This window comes from Sus scrofa, chromosome 5 (assembly GCF_000003025.6).
Source record: "Sus scrofa isolate TJ Tabasco breed Duroc chromosome 5, Sscrofa11.1, whole genome shotgun sequence".
Taxonomy (NCBI): Eukaryota; Metazoa; Chordata; class Mammalia; order Artiodactyla; family Suidae; genus Sus; species Sus scrofa.
The window spans coordinates 16,503,256-16,525,706 of record NC_010447.5 but is presented as its reverse complement, the minus strand read 5'-3'; the positions used below and the strand labels follow the sequence as shown (position 1 = coordinate 16,525,706).

At 41.9% G+C, this 22,451-nt stretch overlaps 1 protein-coding gene across 1 annotated transcript in view; it reads right to left on the bottom strand.

Annotated features, from left to right (window-relative positions):
* Window positions 1-22,451, bottom strand: part of DIP2B (disco interacting protein 2 homolog B) — a 230,434-nt gene that overhangs the window by 77,754 nt on the left and 130,229 nt on the right. Inside the window, 1 exon segment of the mRNA XM_021091658.1 lies at window positions 12,796-12,921. Coding sequence (XP_020947317.1) covers window positions 12,796-12,921 — 126 coding nt within the window.

Here is a 22,451-nt window from a genome sequence, read left to right as displayed (position 1 = left end):
ACGCCTGCAACTTACCCCACAGCTCAGGGCAAAGGAGCATCCTTAAGCCACTGAGCAGGGCCAGGGACTGAACCCGCATCCTTGTGGATACTAGTCGGGTTGTTAACTGCTAAACCACAAGGAGAGCTCCCCCCCTTTCAGAACTTTTACACTCCATTCACTGTTTTTCTGTTCTAAGCTTAATCAATATCTGAATTCTTCTGGCTTATCTCCTTATGTTCAAAAAATACTGAAGTGGTTCCTCAGTCTGTTAGAGAACCTTGTGATAAGCTGCTACACTGATTTGCACAAGTACTTATTAATTAGTGTCTACTTAAAAGGAAATGATCTTGATGGGAAATATAAAAACTTATTTTTGGTAACAACAACTAAAGTGCCAAATAGTGAACTAGGGATTCGGGGACTGACATATTCTCAAGTGGAGTAAAAAAACAGTGCTCAGTCTGGAGGCATTTATGGTTTTAACGGAAAAGTGAGCTGGTCACAGGGCACAGGTAAGCTCTCCAAACGTGACTGGAGAGGCTACAGATCTGTATTTCTCTCCTTGATTTCCAGTTGGAAAACTGTAAGAAATTCACTGATGTCTGTATTTAGACTGGCTCTGACTTCAGGAAAATAAGGCCTAAATTAGAAAAGCATGTTGAAAAAAAATTAGAAAAGTTCAACCAAATATAGGATAGCCAAGGGAAGCAGAAGTCAGGAATTTATTCTAGGGCCCTGAGCTTACGAGGCACATAAGTTACACTGACATTTGGTCTGATGTGAGATAAACCCATCTAAATGATTTTGGGGATTATAATTTATAGCCTGAGGATTGAATTTAATTTTATTTTTCTTTTTTGGCTGCCCCATGGCATATAGAGTTCCTGGGCCAGGGATTAGATCTGAGCCACAGTTGTGACCTACCTCACAGCAATGCTGAACCTTAGCCCACTGTGCCAGGCTGGGATCAAACCTGCATCCTAACACTCCTGAGATGCCACTGATCCCATTGTGCCACAGTGGGAACTTCTAATTAAAAAAAAAAAAAAATTTTTTTTTTTTTTTTTTGGTCTTTTTAGGGCCGCACCAGTGGCATATGAAAGTTCCCAGGCTAGGGGGCGAATTGGAGCTGTAGCTGCCAGCCTATGCCACAGCCACAGCAACACCAGATCTGAGTTGCATCTGGGACCTATCCTGCAGCTTGTGGCAACACAAGATCCTTAACCCATTGAGAGAGGCCAGGGATCAAACCCACAACCTCATGAATACTAGCCAGGTTCTTAACCCCCTGAGCCACAACGGGAATTCCCCTAAGTCAATTTTTTAAAAATTAAATATTCTGTAGTTAGTTCTGTCAAACACTTCCTCTAACTCAGGTGAAATTGTAGGTCTATGTTCTACTTCGGTTCAGAGAGCCAAAGAGATAACAGGGCTAGAACACTGCTAGCACCTGACAATAGAAATTTGAACAACAAAAGACTAATTTAATCTAGAAGTCAAATTTGAGAGATCCAGAAGTAAGAGAGAAAGTTAAAATAATGACCATATCCTTGCTTCTGCTCTGAACTACCTCTGACTTATTATTTCATACTGAAGGAGATCTAAGGCCCAAGACATCAGAATTTTTTGTTTTGTTTTGTTTATAGGGTACTACTTAACTATAATATATGCCAGGAACCATGTCAGGTTCCAGACATTCTGAGATGGATGAATTCTTATGAGACGATAAATGCCTAAAACGGCTTCCTGTCCAGTATAGGAAACAGACAACTTCTCAGAAGACTTCACACAAATACAAAGATGCTGAGAAATGGAGTAATTAAGCAAAGGGTTTTACAGGAGGGGTACCAGTCTCAGTCAGGGATTTGAGGTACTTCTATGCAAATGAAGCAGACGTTGAGGAGGTAAGTGGCAGGAGATGGCAGGAGATGAGGTTGGAGAGGTAAACAGCTGACCAGAACCGAAAGAGATAGAGCAGTAAGATCTTTTTTTTTTTTTTTTTTTTGTCTTTTGTCTTTTTAGGGCTGTGCCTGCAGCCTATGGAGGTTCCCAAGCTAGGGGTCGAATCGGAGCTACAGCTGCTGGCCTACGCCATAGCCACAGCCATGTGGGATCCGAGCCGCATCTGCACCCTACACCACAGCTCATGGCAACACTGGATCCTTAAGCCACTGAGCGAGGCCAGGGATCAAACCCACAACCTCATGGTTCCTAGTCAGTTTCATTTCCACTGCACCATGACAGGAACTCCAAGATTCTTTAAAGAGGAAAGAGATCTACAATCAAGAGGAAGGTGATTAAAAGAAAATATAGAGAAAGAAAAGTAACAGCATCTGCAACCCCTTTACTTAATAGGAGTATTTCTGCATAATTTTCAGAGACTATTCTAGCATTTGAACTGTCCATTGAAAGGCAGAGATTTCCGTTTTTGCAAACATGCTTTTTAAAAAAGGGTTGAGGGGTGGGAGTTCTCTTGTGGTGCAGCAGGTTAAGGATCCAGTGTTGTCAATGCAGTGGCTTGGGTCACTGCTGTGGCATGGGTTTGATCCCTGGCCTGGGAACTTTCATTATGCTGTGTGCTCAGCCAAAAAAAGAAAAAGAAAAAGTGGGGGTTGGGGGTGGGAAGGGTGAATCTGACTGTAAGAATAAAATACTTTCAGAGTGATATATCTTAGGATCCCACAAACTCCACTGGATATGCAGGCTGTCTTTATTGCATCATTTATTTAAATCTGTATTAAGTCTAAAATCGGAATAACCCAATTTTTAAAAGATAGTAAAGCCAGTATTTTCATGATTAGGTTTATGGAAAATTGGCTTTATTATGTTACTATATTGGATCAATTATGTAATTAGATATATTGTTTCAATTCAATTACCTCATTTGCCTGCCAGTCCTCCTCAGAGGTTCAGTGACTACAACTGTGGAGAGGCTTAGTACGGTGGAAAAAACATGGCTTTGATGTCCTTCCATTTGAACTCTGGGATCCAAAACATACTAGCTATGTGACCTAGGGACAAATTCACCCTTCTGAGAAGGTTGTTTGCTTGTTTGTCCATTCAATAAATACTACTCTGCACCACACTAATAGGTAGGAATAAAATGGTAAGCAAGACGACACAGTCCCTATTCTAACAGGACTTAGAGGAGTCTTATAGGAGCTCAGCGCAGGCACCTAAGAAGTGAGACCTCAACCAAGGCTGGAAGGGTAAGTAGGAATTACTTATGAGGGGCCCAGAGCTGGGGAGAGAGAGTCAGGCAGAGGGAAGAGCCTGTGAGAAAGCTGGGAAGGAACAGAAAACAAAGCATATTTGAAGATAGGAAAGAAATGAGGCTAGCTGAAGCACAAGATGCAAAACTGGTGGTGACAAAAGATGAGGCAGACAGTACTGGGTTGCTAAGGGCCATATAAGTCATGCTATGGGAACTTGCCTTTGTGCAAACCACTGTGGGAGACCAAGAAACGAGACAAGGTACAGAGAGCACCCCCCAAGCAGTGCCAGCATATAGAAGTGGGTGGTCAGAAAATATTAGGGCCCTTTCCCCCTGAGAAACCCACCCTATGTTACCTCATAGACACAAAATTGTGGCTGTCCAAAGCTTACAGCGGATCACATATAAGGATGACACAAAACGTAAGCACTGCTCAAGGACTATATCTTTTTAAAAATAAAAAATGGGAGTTCCCATTGTGGCTCAGCAGTAAAGAACTGGACTAGTATCCATGAGGATGTGGATTTGATTCCTGGCCCCACTCAGTAGGTTAAGGGTCTGCCGTTGCTGTGAGCTGCAGTGTAGGCCAGCAGAAGCTGTGACATAGGCTGGCAGCTGCAGTGGGAATTTCCACAGACCGTGGGTGTGGTTCTAAAAAAATAAAATAAAAATGAACTCCTTTACATAGTCATACATTTTTTGGTAGCTTATTTTTTTTTGTTGTTGTTGTTCTTGTTGTTGTTGTCTTTTTGCCATTTCTTGGGCCACTCCCACAGCACATGGAGGTTCCCAGGCTAGGGGTCCAATCGGAGCTGTAGCCACCAGCCTACGCCAGAGCCACAGCAACTTGGGATCTGAGACACGTCTGTGACCTATACCACAGCTCACGGCAACGCTAGATCCTTAACCCACTGAGCAAGGCCAGGGATCAAGCCCACAACCTCATGGTTCCTAGTCGGATTCGTTAACCACTGTGCCACGACGGGAACTCCAGCTTATTTTTTTTAAAAAGTAACTGTCACCCAGGAAGTTGCTATGGATTAGTAGAAAATTGGGCAAGATTAAATTAACATTAATAGAAATGAAGTTATCCTTTTCTCACTGATTCTGCTCATAGTTCTCATCCATCATACCTAAAGCCTTTTGCCTAATCTCTTGTATGTGATAAATACAACAGTCCTAACCAATAGGTTTGCCCTTCAGGTTATAACTTGTGTGATTTTAACCCACCAAGTAGTATCATTTAATACCATCACCAGAAGCTTAAAATCCATTTATAACCAATTAGGAAACATATAAACAATTAGTTTGTGGATTTTAAGGGAAGAAAAGTCCTGCCTGAATTTACTACCTGTTTTAACTGCTGCAGCTCTTTTTAATCTTTAGCCATTCGTGGAAATGACTCCCCCTTTCTTGGTAGAAAGTGTATTTATTACATCTAAAAATGTTTACCCTAAAATTTTAAATACCTGCTATATTACCTATCAATTCCATTCCTGGGTATCTACCCAAAAGAAATGAGAGCATCTATCTATAGAAGAACTTGTAATGAATGTTCATAGGTATTTTATTTATAACAGCTAAAAATGGGAAACAACCCAAACGTCCACCAACAACTGAAAGGATAAACAAATTGTGGTGTATTTTTATGATGGAATACTACTCAGCAATAAAAAGGAAGGAACTACTGATACACACAACATGGATGAATCTCAAAATAATTATGCTGAGTTAAAGAAGTGAGACTTTCCACTCATCATGGAGGAGGGGGGTGGCAGGAAGTGGAGAACTGTGTGATTCTACTTACATAAACACACAAAATTTCAGAAAATGCAAACTAATGTATAGTAATAGAAAAAAAATCAGATCAGTGGTTACCTCATGGTGGTCAGAAGAGCTGAGATTACAAAGGGATTATGAGGAAACCTTTAGGGGTGAGAGGTATGTTCATTTTCTTTTCTTTTTTTTTTTTTTTTTAGCAAGCAAAGTCTTTATTATAGGAAAGCAAACAGCTCCCAGGACAGACTGGGAGGGGGAAGAAGAGTCCCCCTTCTGTTCATTTTCATTATCTTAACTGTGGTGATGGTTTCACGGTTTTGCTATGCTGAATTTAGCAAAGTACATGCTTTATGCTTATTGTGTGTTGGTTATAATTCAACAAAGCTGATTTTATAAGGTTTGTGGGGGTGAAAATGATGCCTGGTAAGAGGATGGTAACATCTCAAAGTCAGTCTATATGACCTGAGAGGTATGGTGCAAGCTGCACAAGTTCTTAGAAAGACAGTGCCCACCACTGGGTTCTGACAGCTGACACCCATTCAGGCCTGACACCAGCTTAGAACAGCAGATAAGACTCACTGAAAGAAAGACCTCATTCTCACAACGACTATAAAATATGCCACAAAAACGAGGCATGGAGTTTCACAGAACAAATAAAGGAAACAATCACTAAGACAGTTAGTGTACAACATTCTGGAGCCCACGAAGAAAAATTCTTGTCTCTATTTGGGGTGGGTAGGGATGGTATCAGGCAGGATAGTGTCATGTTCTCTTGCGTTGGTGAGTCAGAGGAACTAAGGACTTTCAGAACCTTTATGAGAGGCAAAGAAGTTTCTATATAGGGGAAGCTTAGAAAGGAAAAACTTTAGAGACCCAAGAAGTGGCACCCTGGGAGTAAAAAAAAATATATGGAAGAGATTAAAAGGTTAGTGTGGGAAGCAGGCCATTCTGAACCTACCTTGGGCTACAAATTCTAAACAGATTAATTTAGCACTAACTCAACCAGGGTGGGTACTGATTCACCAGACAAGGATTAGGGAGATGTTCAAAACTATGCAAGAGGCTCTTCAGCACCCCAAAGTAACCTGTGTGCAGAGAGCTGGCTGGGACTGAAAGTCACTGCAGAACCTCATCGTGGAGGTGAGCTGCCTAACCAGAAACATCCAAACAGGGATACTTTGCGAGAAGGGGCACTCACTATTCATAATTATTCCAGGTCACTCTACCTATAAAGGACCTCCAAACACTGTTTTGGGTTGTTTTTTTTTTTTGTGGGGTTTTGTTTTGTTTTTTAGGGCCACACCCACAGCATATGGAGTTTCCCAGGCTAGGGGTTGAATCGGAGCTATGGCTGCCAGTCAACTGCACAGCCACAGCAACTCGGGATCCAAGATGCCTCTGCAACCTACACCACAGCTCACAGAAACTCTGGATCCCCAACCCACTGAGCAAGGCCAGGTTTCGAACTCACATCCTCGTGGATACTAGTCAGCTTTGTTTCTGCTGAGTCACAACAGGAACTCCCTCCAAATACTATTTTTCTAGGTAGTGTCCCACGTCTATGAAAAAAATTTCATGAAATGAATATTTACAATTAATACTGGGGTGAGAAGAAAGTTCTTTAAAAAAAAAACCAAACTTATTGTCTACTTGAAAAGTTAGATCAAACATGCAGCAGATGATAGAGCTCCAAAATTACCAGAACGCATCTATTCGACAGTCTGGTGGAATAAAAGGCACTATGCCAAGTAATTTAGAGAAAAGAGAATAGCCTTTCAAAGTCAGACTGCTCTGAATTCCTATCTTAGCTCTGCCATTGACACAGCAGTCGGGCAAAGCAGTTCTTATGGGTCTCAATTCTACTGTTTGCTGCTGTTGTTCTTTTTCTATTGATTCTCTCTCAAGGTATTTTCTATTTCTGGATTGTTTGCTCACAAAATTCAGTGGATCTTTATCTGTGGGTATCCTAAATCCCTGGGTTGAGGTTGTATCCTTTCAGAAACCATTTGTGCCCCACGGTTATCATTAGCCTAGGATCACTTTCTTTTTTTTTTTTTTTTTTTTTTTGTCTTTTTGCTATTTCTTGGGCTGCTCCCGAGGCATATGGAGGTTCCCAGGCTAGGGGTCGAATCGGAGCTGTAGCCACCGGCCTTCGCCAGAGCCACAGCAACTCGGGATCCGAGCCGCGTCTGCAACCTACACCACAGCTCACGGCAACGCCGGATCGTTAACCCACTGAGCAAGGCCAGGGACCGAACCCGCAACCTCATGGTTCCTAGTCGGATTCGTTAACCACTGCGCCACGACGGGAACTCCAGGACCACTTTCTAATGTTAGTTCTTACCAGGCAAGACACTGCTAAGAACTAACATTCTTGTACCTACTGATGACAAATTCTTAGGAAAGGTCCCTGCCCCCATTACTCCAAGGCCAGGCACCAGGGAAGGTTTCTTGACAAGGTCTTCTTGTGCCAGCAGGTTAATTTTTTTAGGTTCCCTCTTCTGCTAAAGATGTGAACCCCTCCAGAGATCTCAATTCCAGCTTCCAAATCTACGTAAGGTCCAAGGCTTTGTCTTTTCTACCCCCGTAGTAATTAACATTTAGGCTCCTTGTTTACTGTCTCCCTCCCCCCAGGGCAGCCAAAGTCAGCCCCATCTCACTGCACCCATTTTCAGTCATCATTTTCTCCCTCTCCTACTTCTGTATGTATTTAAAAGGAAGCTGATTATATCCTATCTAGAATGTTTAAAGAGAAATTTTCTTTCTCCTGTTTCTAGGAGAGAATTTTCAGGTTATTTAACTGACTACACAGCTAGAAACAGATGTCCAAGCAAGTTACTGAGCCTGTCTAAACCTGTTTTCTCATCTGTAAAATGGGACAGAGAATTGTTGAGAAAACAAATAATGAAAAAATATATGTTAAGCACTTAGCCCTTTGACTACTATACAGAGGTACTCAAGAAATAGTAACTGTGAAATTATTTTTACTGGCAAACCTTAAATTTCGCAATCACCTATTGAAATAAACAAATTCAACCTGATAGGGTGGATTTTTATTGTGCTTTGGCTTAAAGAATATTGAATACTAATCCTCCCAGTAATTATGGCGCATTGCTCATAACCCATACCAATTATGAAAGTATGTTATTAAAAGATCCAAATCTATTAATTAGAGCACATTTACGGAGGTCTAATTTGCCATCTCTGTTAATTCTGTGGTTTCGAATAACATTAGAATATTTCAAGAAAACTCTCCAAGTTGGTAACTGACTAATACATGTTTTGGACTATAAGCTCCCAGAAGGCCATAGCTATTACATTTGTTTGGAATAATAGATATAGGAATGCCTATTAAGTAAAAAAGGACTTCTCAAACATGATGCTTTAGTACAGTAAAAAAAAAAAAAATCAAGAAACTTGACCCTGCCACATAATTGCTGTATAAGCTGGGGCAAATCACATAGTCACTATAAATCTGTTTGTTTCCTCATCTCTAAAGAAATCTGGATTTCCCACTTCACGGAGTAGAGAGTTATGAGGAACAAACAAGGAAGGCAGCCACTGGTATATAGAAAATCCTTTGCATACTATAATTCTATAAAGCATTGCTAAAGGTTAAAAGTATAATGCTATCTCAGTCTATTCATGGGCATCATTTTCACATACAGAAATAGAGACAGGTAATTTCTCCTTGTCTGGCTCTATGAATTACTACTAAAGTCACTTTCAAGTGGAGCCCTGTGTGAGACAGACTTCTAAATTTTAAACCCTATTCTACACAAGCCACTCAAAACAGCTTACTGTGCTTTGGGGTCATTATTTGGTCTATTTGGTCATCCTCATACCCTCAGGATGCAACGCAGGGCAAGTCCACACGGGTGCAGAAAAAGCTTAGCGGGGGAAAAAATATATGCTGTAGTTTTTGCATTGTGTTTATCTGTATGAATGAGTAATAGCGTTACACAAAGAACCCCTACAAAGAAAGAGCTGAGGTAATTGCCTCATGACATTAGTCAATGATTTCAGCACATAAAGGGAATTGGATGGCAGTAATTCAAGCGGTCTAAAAGACTGAAAAAGGCCACAGGCACGAAAAGAACCAGAGAATGCTACCAACTTGGAGAATTTAAAATTTCCAATCCACACGACCAAAATCAGTGCACATGTCAATAAGCAAATTTCAGGTTGACAGACATTTTATTATTTGAGGATTTATGAACAAAAGACAAATTATTTCGCAGGCCAACTATTTACCATATTTTCCAGACTATATGATACTACGGATAAAGCTGAGATTTATGTCATAGTTTACTCCTTAAATCCTTTTTATTAAATCCCTCAAAAAACAGCTCTAAGTTCTCAACAATTCAGTAATTTTGACCGTTACATGCTGGGTGCCTCCCAGAGAAGCCGACTAGCAGTGAGCTCCAGCAGCACCCCAGAAACTAGGTCCATGTGGCACACCAGGTGCAGGGTAAGGGCCCTGACCAGAAGCAGGCTTTGGGATGTGTGTGTGGTGTGACCTCTGATAGTGCACAAAGGACAACATGATTAACATACTGTGAAATCTGAGGTTAATTGTGCCCTGTAAGAGGGGCACAACTTTTTAAGAAAGTCATAGCAAGGTCACTTTTACAATGGCCCAAGAAAACATTTTTTTTCCCCTTTAATGGCCACACCTGTGGCATACGGAAGTTCCCAGGCTAGGAGTCCAGTGGGAACTGCAGCTGCCAGCCTCTTATACCACAGCCACAGCTACACCTGATCCAAGCCACATCTGAGACCTACACTGCAGCTTGAGGCAACACTGGATCCTTAACCCAATGAGCAAGGCCAGGGATTGAACCCACATCCTCATGGACACTTGCTGGGTTCTTAATCTGCTCAGCTACAACAGGAACTCCCCACGGCAGGGACTGAATCCAAGCTGCAGCTGTGACCTACAGCCATAGCCACAGTGATGCTGGATCCTTTAACCCACTGCACCAGGCTGGGGATTGAACCCGCACCTCTGCAGTGATCCAAGCTGGTGTAGCCGGATTCTTTTTTTTTTTTTTTTTTTTTTTTTTGTCTTTTTGCCATTTCTTGGGCCACTCCCGCAACATATGGAGGTCGAATCGAAGCTGTAGCCGCCGACCTATGCCACAGCCACAGCAACTCGGGATCTGAGCCGTGTCTGCAACCTACACCACAGCTCACGGCAATGCTAGATCCTTAACCCACTGAGCAAGGCCAGGGATTGAACCCACAACCTCATGGTTCTAGTTGGATTCGTTAACCACTGAGCCAGGATGGGAACTCCTCGGATTCTTAACCCACTGTGCCACGGCAGGAACTCTGCCCTAGAAACTGGCTTTTAAAAATCAGCCTATAATTACAATAATTCATGCCAGTTCTCCTCTTCCTCTCCACCCCTTCAGCGCAAGGTAACAACCTACCATGCCTGTGTGAGGCTATAACAGGTTCAGAGAAATAGTGCTGAAAGATTAAACTGCACTAGCCAAGTCTCTAACAGGTGGCTCTCAGATGCTTGGAGAGAATGGAATCCAGATCCTACCTTGGGAACAGCAAGTTCCACCCCCTCAAATGAAAGGGGTTAATGGAAGCCTTATGATCACACTCCCTCACAGTGGAGCACACAAGCATGTGCGTAATTGTTGAATAAAAGCCTCAAGATCCAGCTCTAAGTGGGGGCCGAGTGAGAAATCACCATGTAGGGTGCTCTCAATGAGAGAGAATTCCTCTGCTATTTGATACCACTGATGTCCCTAAGAGCAAATTAATGTCTCTCACATACTACACAGAGACCCCACAACAGGAGATAAGTGAACAGGAAAACTTTTCCTTTCTTGCTTTTTAGGGCCACGCTCACGGACAGGTGTAGGTTCTCAGGCTAAGGGTCTAATCAGAGCTACAGTTGCCGGCCTGCGCCAGAGCCACAGCAACGCCAGATCCTTAAGCCACTGAACGATGCCAGGGATCGAACCCGCAACTTCATGGCTCAAGGTCGGATTCGTTTCCACTGTGCCACGAGGGGAACTGTGCACAACTTTTTATTATTCAATAAATAAAGGTCTTAGGAGAAAGGACGGAATCTTTACAATCATGAAATTCTTAAAAGCACAGGTGACCAAGAAAATTATGCCACATCTTGAAGGCTAGAGCGAGAGTCGAACATGAATGTTTAGAGACAGAGAGGCCTGTGGAGAATTCCAAAGGACTCTGGTCCCATTCAGCCGTGGTGAAGAGCCTCGAGGTAGCGGGTGAATTCCCCTCAGGCAATCACTTTCTAAGGGGACAGAGGAGGTTTCCATGTCTTCTGAGCATTCTCAAGATCCTTTGCTGCACTCTCACATTTCACCCGAGGCCATGAGAGCAAAACTATTTACTGTGAAACAGAACAGCTCTGGAGAGGGCTGTCTCTAAGAGCTCCAAGTCACGCCGCTCCCTACCCTCTGCCATTTAGCACGGCTGAACCCGCAGCCGCGCTGCAGCAGAATCTGCCAGCAAGGAACGGCTACTAAACTGAGAACCCCTTTGTCCACGAGGACCCAACTGGTGCTGGGCTAATGCGGAGGAAGGGAAGCCGTCCAAGATTCTGAATGAGTGGGCTGGAAGTATGCGCCGCTAGAGACACAAACTGTCTCATTGTGATGGGCTGCTAGAGGTATCCTGTGTTACGTTTTGAGAAACACTTGAAGCCACAGAGCTATTTCTCTTTCAAACATATTGACGCCACATATGTAAAGAAAAAAAGCACACACAGTTAATGAGCCCACAGCACACCCAAATGCTCTGAGAAGGTAGCCAAAAGCTAGGAGGAAACTATCACTAGAAACCTAGGCCAGGAACAGGATCAGTGTGAACAGCTCAACGTGATGCCTGTGAATCAGAGTCCAAGGGACAATGTCATCTTCCCGGGGATCTCCCCCCAAAGACATGGGAAGCCCCTTAGACCAACAGAAATGGTTTTCCCCAAAGATTTCATTACCAGTAACATGACAATAGAGAGGCACTGTATTGAGGCTCCGAAATAGATTTATTATGTTTAGTCTTAGGGGCCTACATCGAGCTTTTGCCTAGGATTTCACCTAAAAAAACTTTTTAAGGTTTTGAAGATCTTTGGGAAAGAGTCTGAATAGACAACTTAAAAGTTGTTCCAGTTGCTCCTCAAATATGAAGTTATACCTCTTAAATTTACTTTAGTGGGAGGAAGCCTTCCAAGTCTGGAGGACGGGGACGGGACGCTTGGCTCCCACTGAACTCCTGATTCCACTATAAAAAGTAGATTCTTAAATATATATACATATACAAAATATATTAACATACACATAAACACATTTACACACATTTTTCAGATTATAACTTTGCACAATTACTCTTTTTATGACACAAACAAGTCTACATATTCCTATGACTGTTGCAGAGACAGCACCTGATTTGGGAGCATAAATCTCTTAAAGACTCCAAGTCATATTCTGGATGTCAACGAGAATAGCTATTTAATCAGAGAAGAACATTTTTTAGACCCTAAGCTTTGGCCTTTATTTATTTATGATTACATGAGTTTGGAGGTCACAGCAAGGAAATGCTGGAAATTCAGAAGGAAATTTTTTCAAAAATAGCTTTACTCCTAAGGCCTCTTTTTGTGTGTTGTTTCTGATGGGACATTCAAGAGCTGCCACTTTCACTGTGTACTCTCATACACCTCTGATGACAAGGACAGAGTTCTGGTTCCTACCTCAGAAAAGAAAAAGCAGAACTCATTTAGGAAACATCAACGTAGTAACTGTCAGAGAGAGCACTTCTGATAAACCTACCAGGAGGCGTGCAGGCATCCGCAGGAGACTGGACAAATGTGGACCGCCTTTTGGTGGGCATGGGCAAAGCCATTTTCTGTTCTTTATGCTTTGCCAGTGCAGCTTGAACTGCTTCTGTGTGGATATCTGAAAGATTAAAAGTTTGCATTTATTAGCTCCTGGCTCTCAAAGTGTTTGTTTCTGTGAGATAAACTATTACTGCCTCAATTGTTAAAAAGGGGTGTTTAGGTGACTTTTATCACTTGTATTGTAACAATGAAAAAATGAAAATGAAAAAGAGATAAAGGCAGTAGTCAAGGACAATTTACAGAGGAGAAAAATGCCTTAACAAGGCAGACAAGGAGCTGATGGAGATGGGGTCGGGGATGGAGAGAGGGGAAGCATCTACAGGCATCTGCACTGGGTGGGAATCCCAGCTCTGAAGGGAACGTGTGCTGTGCAGGTGCCCAGAGGACACTCTTTTCAAGCTTAGGATTTCTTAACTGGCTGAAAGGGAGTGAGAGCTTGGGGAGAGAGGGGTTGATTTTGAACTGGAAAATATAAGGCCTGGAGTTTCCCATCCTGGCTCAGTAGAAACACATCTGGCTAGTATCCATGAGGATGCAGGTTTGATCCCTGACCTCTCTCAGTGGGTTAAGGATTCAGCATTGCTGTGAGCTGTGGTGTAGGTTGCAGATGTGGCTCAGATCTGAGTGCTGCTATGGCTGTGCAGTTGACTGGCAGCCATAGCTCCGATTCAACCCCTAGCCTGGGAACCTCCACATGCTGTGGGTGCAGCCCTAAAAAGACCAAAAAAAAAAAAAAGAAAGAAAGAAAAAGAAAAAAGAAAAAAAACACAAAAATATAAGAGCTGATGGTACTTGTTTGTCACTTCGGATACAAAAGAATTCAGCCCTTCACTTGAATGTCTAATAGGAACCGCAAAATTATCCAGACAATAGTTCCCATCACGGTGCATCAGAAACAAATCCGGGGAGTTCCTGTCGTGGCGCAGTGGTTAACGAATCCGACTAGGAACCATGAGGTTGCGGGTTCGGTCCCTGCCCTTGCTCAGTGGGTTAACGATCCGGCGTTGCCATGAGCTGTGGTGTAGGTTGCAGACGCGGCTCGGATCCCACATTGCTGTGGCTGTGGCATAGGCTGGTGGCTACAGCTCCGATTCGACCCCTAGCCTGGGAACCTCCATATGCCGCGGGAGCGGCCCAAGAAATAGCAACAACAACAACAAACAACAAAAAAAAAGACAAAAGACAAAAAAAAAAAAAAAAAAAAAAAAAAGAAGAAGAAAGGGTGGGGGAAAAAGTGTAATTGTAATGTATACATGTAAGGATAACCTGACCCCCTTGCTGTACAGTGGGGGGGAAAAAAAAAAAAAAGCAACAGGAAATACACACACACACACACACACAAATAAAGGGCTATGTAGTATTCCACTATGAATGTGCCATGATTTATTTAAACAATGTTTCCAAATTTTGCCACATTCATACAACTGCCTGCAATAAGAATAATTCAGAATTTTCACTTTAGCATGCAAGTCTAATCCTATTTATTTAAGGATTAATTCCAACTCAGATATATTTCCTAAGAACAAGGATATTTTCTTATATAATATCCACAGTACATTGATCAAAATCCAGAAATTCAAAAATTGATACAAACTATTATCTAACCCACAACCAATCCTCCAAATCAGCCACTGTCCCAATAATGTCCTTTACAGTGCCCCCCTTTCCCTGATCTGGGACACAATGTAGAATCACGCAGTACTTTTAGTTGTTATGTCTCTTTATCATCCTAAAATCTGGAACAGTTTCTCAACCTTCATCTTCCCATACCTTGTCATTTTTGTATAAACTAGTTATACTGTCAAATTTTGGTTTGTTGATATCTCCTCTGAATCAGATTCAGGTTTTGCATTTTGGCAGGAATACCAACCATAGAAGTAATACATTATCTTGAAACAAGATGTCAGGATGCATCTGCCTTGCTACTGGTAATAGTGATTTTGATTACTTGGTTAAGACACTGTCTGCTAAAAAGTTTCTACTCCTTCCTTTGTCTAGTTAACACATAATTTACAGATGAATACTTTTCAGCCTATACAAATGTTATACACTTCATTCGACCTTCACCCAGTAGTTTTAGCATCCACTGATGCTTGTTGCCTGAATCAATTATTATTATAATGGTACTTATTAGTTGGTATTCTCTTATCAGAAAAAGCTTTCCTTTCTCCACCATTTATTTATATTCGGACCTATCAATTCTCATTTTATTCCATGACTATTCTGCTACTATCATTACTTATTTTGATGCTCATATATCCCAGCTTTGGCCATCAGGAGACCCTACAAACTACCTTTCATGTCCTTTCGATATATTGTGGTCTTTTTTTTTTTTTTTTGTCTTTTTGCTTTCTCTAGGGCCGCTCCCGCAGCATATGGAGGTTCCCAGGTAGGGGTCTAACTGAAGCTGTAGCCGCCAGCCTACACCAGAGCCACAGCAACTCGGGATCCGAGCTGCGTCTGTGACCTATACCACAGCTCACAGCAACGCCAGATCCCCGACCCACTGAGCAAGGCCGGGGTTCAAACCCGCAACCTCATGGTTGCTAGTCGGATGAGCCAGGATGGGAACTCCTATTCTGGTCATTTTGAACATTCTTTGTCTCCTGGTACAAGATGATCCATGCGCATCTGGTATGCTCCTTGCTCCAGCACTGGAATTACACACATTTCTCCAAGGAGCTCTGGCTCCTCTTAGTGAAGAATGGTATTTAGAAACCAAAGATCCTAGAACTAGGAGTGCTTGGTGTCATTGGGGTATCTTTCTTCTAAGTGCTTTCAGTGGATAAAGAAATATAAACATAAAAAAACGCACACATATATATCTACATCTATTTTCATCTATATTAAAAACTGTGAGTTCACATTAATATCTCCAATTCCAATTCAACACCACAGAATTCATTCCAATATTCCCCTTTTCCGTTTGTAAACTCCCTTCTTTAACAGTAAAAAAAAAAAAAAAAAAAAACCCAGCTCAACAGTATAATCAATATATTTTACTCATTCACTCAATCCCAAAATACACAGAAAGTAGTTTTAAAATTCCTGGAGTTCCCATCATGGTTCAGTGGAAACAAATTTGACTAGTGTCCATGAGGATGCACGTTCAATCCTTCATTTTTAGTTTTAATTTTACAATATTTGGGTTAGTTCTCACCCCTTCCACCTTTGACGGTTGTATTATTTTACTGAGTAATACAGTTAGATTCATTTGCTTTTCTTTGATTCCTAGAGGTCCTTTCCCAAGTTGTGGATTAAACACTATGCGACACAAAAAGAAATACATATTTGATCTCTGCCTGGGTTCTTGACACTGAGATCCTAAAACCCTTGTAATTTCCTGAGCCAGAGGAGTGTCTTTTATTTTAATGAGGCAAATCATGGTGGGGGCTGGTTACCACAAAGTCCGTGATTAGAAGTTTAGAACTTGTGGAGCTCCCCCTGTGGTGTTATGGGATTGGTGGTGTCTTTGCTGCACTGGGACACGGGTTCAATCCCCAGCCTGGCACAATGGATTAAGAAGCCAGTATTGCCAAAGCTACAGCTTCGGTCGTCATGGCTTGGATATGATCCCTGGCCCAGGAGATACATGTACCGTGGGGAGGCCAAAAATGGAAGGAAAAAAAAAAAAAAAAAAAAAAGAAAAGAAGTTTAGAACTTGCAGCCCCACCCTCCATCCTCTGGGGAGAGGAAAGAGATACAGGATTGAGCTAATCATCAATGGCCAATGATTTAATCAAGCACACCTAGGTAATGGAGTCTCCACAAAAAACTCTACGGTAAGAGGTTTAGAGGAGTTCCTGCTATGGCACAAGGGGTTAAGGATTCAGTCTTGTCTCTGCAGAGGAGCAGGTTTGATCCCTGGCCTAGGAACTTCCATGTGCTATGGGTACAGCCAAAAAAGAAAAAAAATAAATAAATAAAGGGGGAGTTCCCTTTGTGGTTCAGTGGTTAATGAACCTGATTAGGATCCATGAGGATGTGGGTTCAATTCCTGGCCTCACTTAGTGGGTTAAGGATCTAGTGTTGCCATGAGCTGTGGTGTACATAGGTCACAGATGTGGCTTGGACCCTGTGGTGTTATGGCTGTGGCATAGGCTGGCAGCTATAGCTCCAATTCGACCCCTAGGCTGGGAACTTGCATATGCCCCAAGTGGGGCCCTAAAAAACAGCAAAAAAATTAAATAAATAAAATAAGCAGTTTGGAGAGCTTCTAGGTTGGTGAACACATCCACATGCCAGCAGGGAGGTGCACCCTAAGCTCCACAGGGACAGAAGCTCTTAGGTTTGGGACCCTCCTGGACTTTGCTCTATGTACCTCTTCATCTGTACCCTTCATAATAAACTGCTAATGAGCAATATGTATTCAGTAGAAACTGTACTTCAAAATTTGAGTTATCTTTTCCTGGTTACGATATTCTCTCATGATGCTAGCCAGTGGCAGCAAGCTACAGCTCCCAGTCAGCCATGTGATCACAGAGGTAAATAGGTGATACACTTACAACCGCTCTGTAACCACTCAGCCATTCCATTTACCCAACTGTTTGCTGGAGTAAGGTTCCGAGCACATCTAAGGCAGCTCAGTCTAAGCTATGATGTTCAGTAGGTTAGGTGTATTTAATGCATTTCAACTCATAATATTTTCAACTTCCAGTGGATTTAATGGGATGTAACCCCACCATAGGTCAAAGAAGATCTGCATTTGTGATTGGCATTCAAAGGTAAGAGCATTCTCGCGGAATGAGCTTTGGGGCCTGCACTAACTTCCAAGTAGGTAATGTCAGAATTAAATTAGGATAAATTATAAGGATATCTAGGTGGTATCTGCAAAGAACTTGGGAATGGCTTGGTGTGGAAAACCCACAAAGTTATCAGGAATAGTGTGAGTAAAGAGATAGTTTTCCATTCACTAACATGGTTCTAAAAGTCAAAACTATACCAAGGTAAACTTAAAGATGTGTCACTACTCCCCAACAACCACTTCTACCCCAATCCTATCCACTCTCTTATAGGTCACCAATCTCTCTCTCTTTTTTATTTTTATTTTTTTGGTCTTTTTTAGGGCTGCACCCTCAGCATATGGAGGTTCCAGGCTAGGAGTTGAATCAGAGCTACAGCTGCCATCCTACACCACAGCCACAGCAATGCAGGATCTGAACTGCGTCTGTGACCTATACCAAAGCTCATGGCAACGCTGGATCCTTAACCCACTGAGCAAGGCCAGGGATCGAACCTGCATCCTCATGGCTGCTGGCCAGATTTGTTTCTGATGAGCCACGGTAAGAACTCCATCAATCTCTTTATTAATTTATCCTGCCCATATTTCTTTTTGCAAAAAATAACCAGATACCACACTGTTCTAATTATAGAGTTTTTAGAGTATGTTTTAACATCTAGTAGGTATAATCACTCTTGTTGATTTTCTTTCTCAGTGTTGCTTAGCTATTCTTTAGTGTTTGATTTTCCAAATGAACATCAAAAATACATTTTCTATGGAGTTCCCATCGTGGCTTAGTGGTTACAAATCCGACTAGAAACCATGAGGTTGCAGGTTTGATCCCTGGACTCACTTAGTGGGTTAAGGATCCGGCATTGCCGTGAGCTGTGGTGTGGGTCACAGTCTCGGCTTGGATCCCGTGTTGCTGTGGCTCTGGCATGGGCCTGAGGCTACAACTCTGATTTGACCCCTAGCCTGGGAACCTCTACATGCTGCGGGAGCAGCCCTAAAAAGACAAAAAAAAAAAAAAAAAGAATAAAAGTCATTAAGAACAACTGATGTAAAACTTTAAATATTTTATCCAAGGATATCACTTTAAAAACTATCTTTTACAAACCTCCTGGTATAAAATAAGTAAGCCATGGGAAGTACTGTACAGTATGGTGACTATAGTTAATAATACTCTACTATACATTTGAAAGTTGCTAAGGGAGTAAATCTTAAAAGTCCTCATCACAAGAAAAAAAATTTTCTTGTAACTATGAAAGGTGACTGATGCTAATGAGACCTATTGTGATCATTCACAACATATGCAAATACTGAATCATTATGCTGTGTACTTGAGACTAAGGTAATGTTATGTCATCACACCTCAATTTTTTTTTTTTTTTTTTTTTTTTTTGTCTTTTTGCCTTTTCTAGGGCCGCACCCACGGCATATGGAGGTTTCCCAGGCTACGGGTCGAACGGAGCTGTAGCCGCCAGCCTACACCAGGGCCGCAGCAACTTGGGATCCAAGCCACGTCTGCGACCCACACCAGAGCTCACGGCAACGCGGAGCCTCAACCCACTGAGCAAGGCCAGGGATCGAACCCGCAACTTCATGGTTCCTAGTTGGATTCATTAACCACTGTGCCATAACGGGAACGCCACCTCAATTTTTAGAAAGAAAAAAAGTCTTTGTTATTATTCTGTTTAAAATTAATACACACAAATTTTGCTATGTGTATTTTACCACAATTAAAAAAAACTGGAAAAAATTAATTTACATATTGGGGAAAGACCTAAACACATATATGAAAATTTTCCCTAGACTCATCACTTCCCAGAAATAATCTCACTTCAATAGTCTGGTACATATTTCTCCAGATTTCTATATCTGTGTACATAATAATATATGTAATCATTATTATTATTATCATTTTTGTCTTTTCTAGGGCCACACCCACAGCAAATGGAGGTTCCCAGGCTAGGGGTCGAATCAGAGCTGTAGCCGCAGGCCCATGCCAGAGTCACAGAAACGTGGGATCCGAGCCAAGTCTTTGACCTACACCACAGCTCATGGCAACACCGGATCCTCAACCCACTGAACAAGGCCGGGGATCGAACCTGCAACCTCATGGTTCCTAGTTGGATTCGTTAACCACTGCACCACAACGGGAACTCCCCTATGCTGTTACTTTTAAGACCATAGTAATGACTTACTCTTGGCTCTGAAATGGAATAGCTTGATCCTACATTTATATTTATTATAAACTTGTATTTATTATCCTACTTTAGTATCCCTGAGATTTACTTAGTTGAATCAAGACTGCCTTTTTTTATTGAATCTATGATATCATCTTATATAAAACATATTCTGATTTCAGGTATGTTAAAATGTGAAAAGTGTCCTTCCTATATTAGATGAAACTATGGTTCTTAGCTGTCTTGGAAAACAAATGATTAATTGACTATACTGAGAAAAAAGCACTTTCTCAAGAGATCAACAGCATATCAAATGCTCACACTTCTTAATGAAAAACACTACTTTTCCAAAAGTATTGCTGCAGGAGATATGAAACGTGATAGCAAACTTGCCAAGACTGGGGACTTAGTCACATTAATGACACTTTAGAAAGTCCATAACAATGAGATAATTAATCATTACAGAGCCTGTTCTTCTCTGCCACAAGGACTCATGGTATCAGACCACAGGACAAATGAAACCACCATTTATTGCTAACATGATAAGCCCTGGCCCATTACACCTGTGTCAAAAGGAGATGTTCAGTTACTGTATTAGCAAAGCCTCTTACCGATAAGAAGAGGCAGCAGCTCTTTTAACTGGATTTAGCTCATTCACTAGTACACAATTCATCTTGATCTTTGATAGAGAAATCACTTCCGAAGTTCAGTCCCCAGACACGGCTGGGGGTATCGCTTTCCAGTACTATGTCTGAACTGAACAAGGCGACACAAATACTCCTTTAAAGTCCTTTTTTGTTTCTGTTGTTTTGTTTAAGGTGGCTAATTGCTCAAAAGATTAACATTAAAGGAGTTATCAGAACGACTTACCACTGATCACTTGCATCTCAGACTGTATTTTCTGCACTTGCGACCATAACATGTGTGTAGAAAGGAGCATCATGATTTAATAAGCAGGAAGAAGAGGTACTAAATAAGTGTATTTGAAATGTCAGACCTTCTCAGCTAAGCACAAACAACAGAATCAGGTCAGATAATTTAAATTCTGAATAAACATAAGCTCTTTACATCAGGTCTGAAGCATGAAACACAGAATCTGTTTAGATTTGACAATGTTTGGCTGAAATGTAGGTGTTAATAAGCCTCCATCAAATAAGAGAGGATTTTCCTTTTTCTTATAAGAGAGGGTTTTCCTTTTTCTTTTTTTGGCAGTGCCCGTGGCATATGGAAGTTCCTGGGCCAGGGATCGAATTTGAGCTGCGAATTTGAGCTGCGGCAACACGGAATCCGTGAGCCACTGCAATCAAACCCATGGCTCAGCAGACACCCGAACTGCTGCAGAGACAACACCAAATCTTTAATCTGCTCTACCACAGTAGGAACCCCAAGAGAGGATTTTCAAGTTACACGCGCTGAAATGAATATTAAATCCTTTCTGTGTACCCATCATTGTATTCTGACGCTTACAATTATTCCCAAATATACTCTACATTCTTAAGCTATTTTTGCATATGACATGCAAATGTAACCCTTCCTGTGAATGGAGTGGCAATGAGGTGAAGCTCAACTCCCATTAATCTCTACAAATTATCTGCTCTCCTTCTGTGGCTAGGGTTGGTTTCCTCTTATTCATGGAAGCCAGAATTCTCAACAAGTGCCAAACTTTTCTTTGCTATTCAGTTGGGCACTTCCTAATATATTGAAGAATGTGATTTTCAGCCAAAATTCACGTTTGCAGGCCTCCTCTTTTATGCCCCCCCAATGGCAGTAGTATAGAACTCACAACTTTCACTATCTTCAGGTTTTTCAAATCACCTTTGTTCCCTTCTTTACCTCCTCTCTGGCCTTCTCATTACTACCATAAAAAAAAAAAAAAAAAAAAGTCCCAGGGAGAGAGGTAAATCTCAAAGAACTGGTGGAAAAGACAGGTGAGTTTTAGTAGGTGAAGGTCAAAACGTTCCACTGATGAATGAGCTTACTAAAGTCTTTTTTCTCTATGTGATCGGCCTGAACACAGAGTGTACAGAATCCCTTTTGTGTTGCTTACTAATCTTTTTGTTGCATGCTGTAAAAACGAGGAGAACCTAAAGTTGGCCGAAGGCAGGAAGGAAAGGAGGGAGGGAGGAAGGAAGGAAAGGATAAGGTAACCTTGGCTGGTATAAGGGAGAAAAAACATGGGTAAAGTACAATAACATTCCAGTTATTCTTCTGCCTTAACTCTGCTACTTCTGAAAATAATGCATGTGCCGTGCTGACTATCTTATTAGTGCAGTGGACCTTCGATGGGCGTGGGACGAGCTACCATGCCACACGTCCACCTGGGAGTCTGTGATTTATTTCTGCTCATCAGTCCTGGATGGGCAGGTGGCAGGAGCATATTCCCACTGCCAGCCACAGCACAAGCCGTTTCCTTCCCCGTGGGTGTTTTCTGGGTCAGAAGAAGTAAAGGGGAAGGATTTATCAACTCGAAATTTTACTGTGAGTTTCTTTTCCAGCTCCAACAGTTAAGGGACTAATCAACAGCTCTGGCAACACAGAGGACCTGCCTCTTCCAACAGGGTCTACCGAGCTCTCCCAATGCCATCCCAGGAGACCCTAGCCCTCTGCCTTCTTATTTATTTATTCACATCCTCTTTGTACTTGCTTGGCTCCCCTTCTGCCCTTGAGGCAGGAATGTCTTAT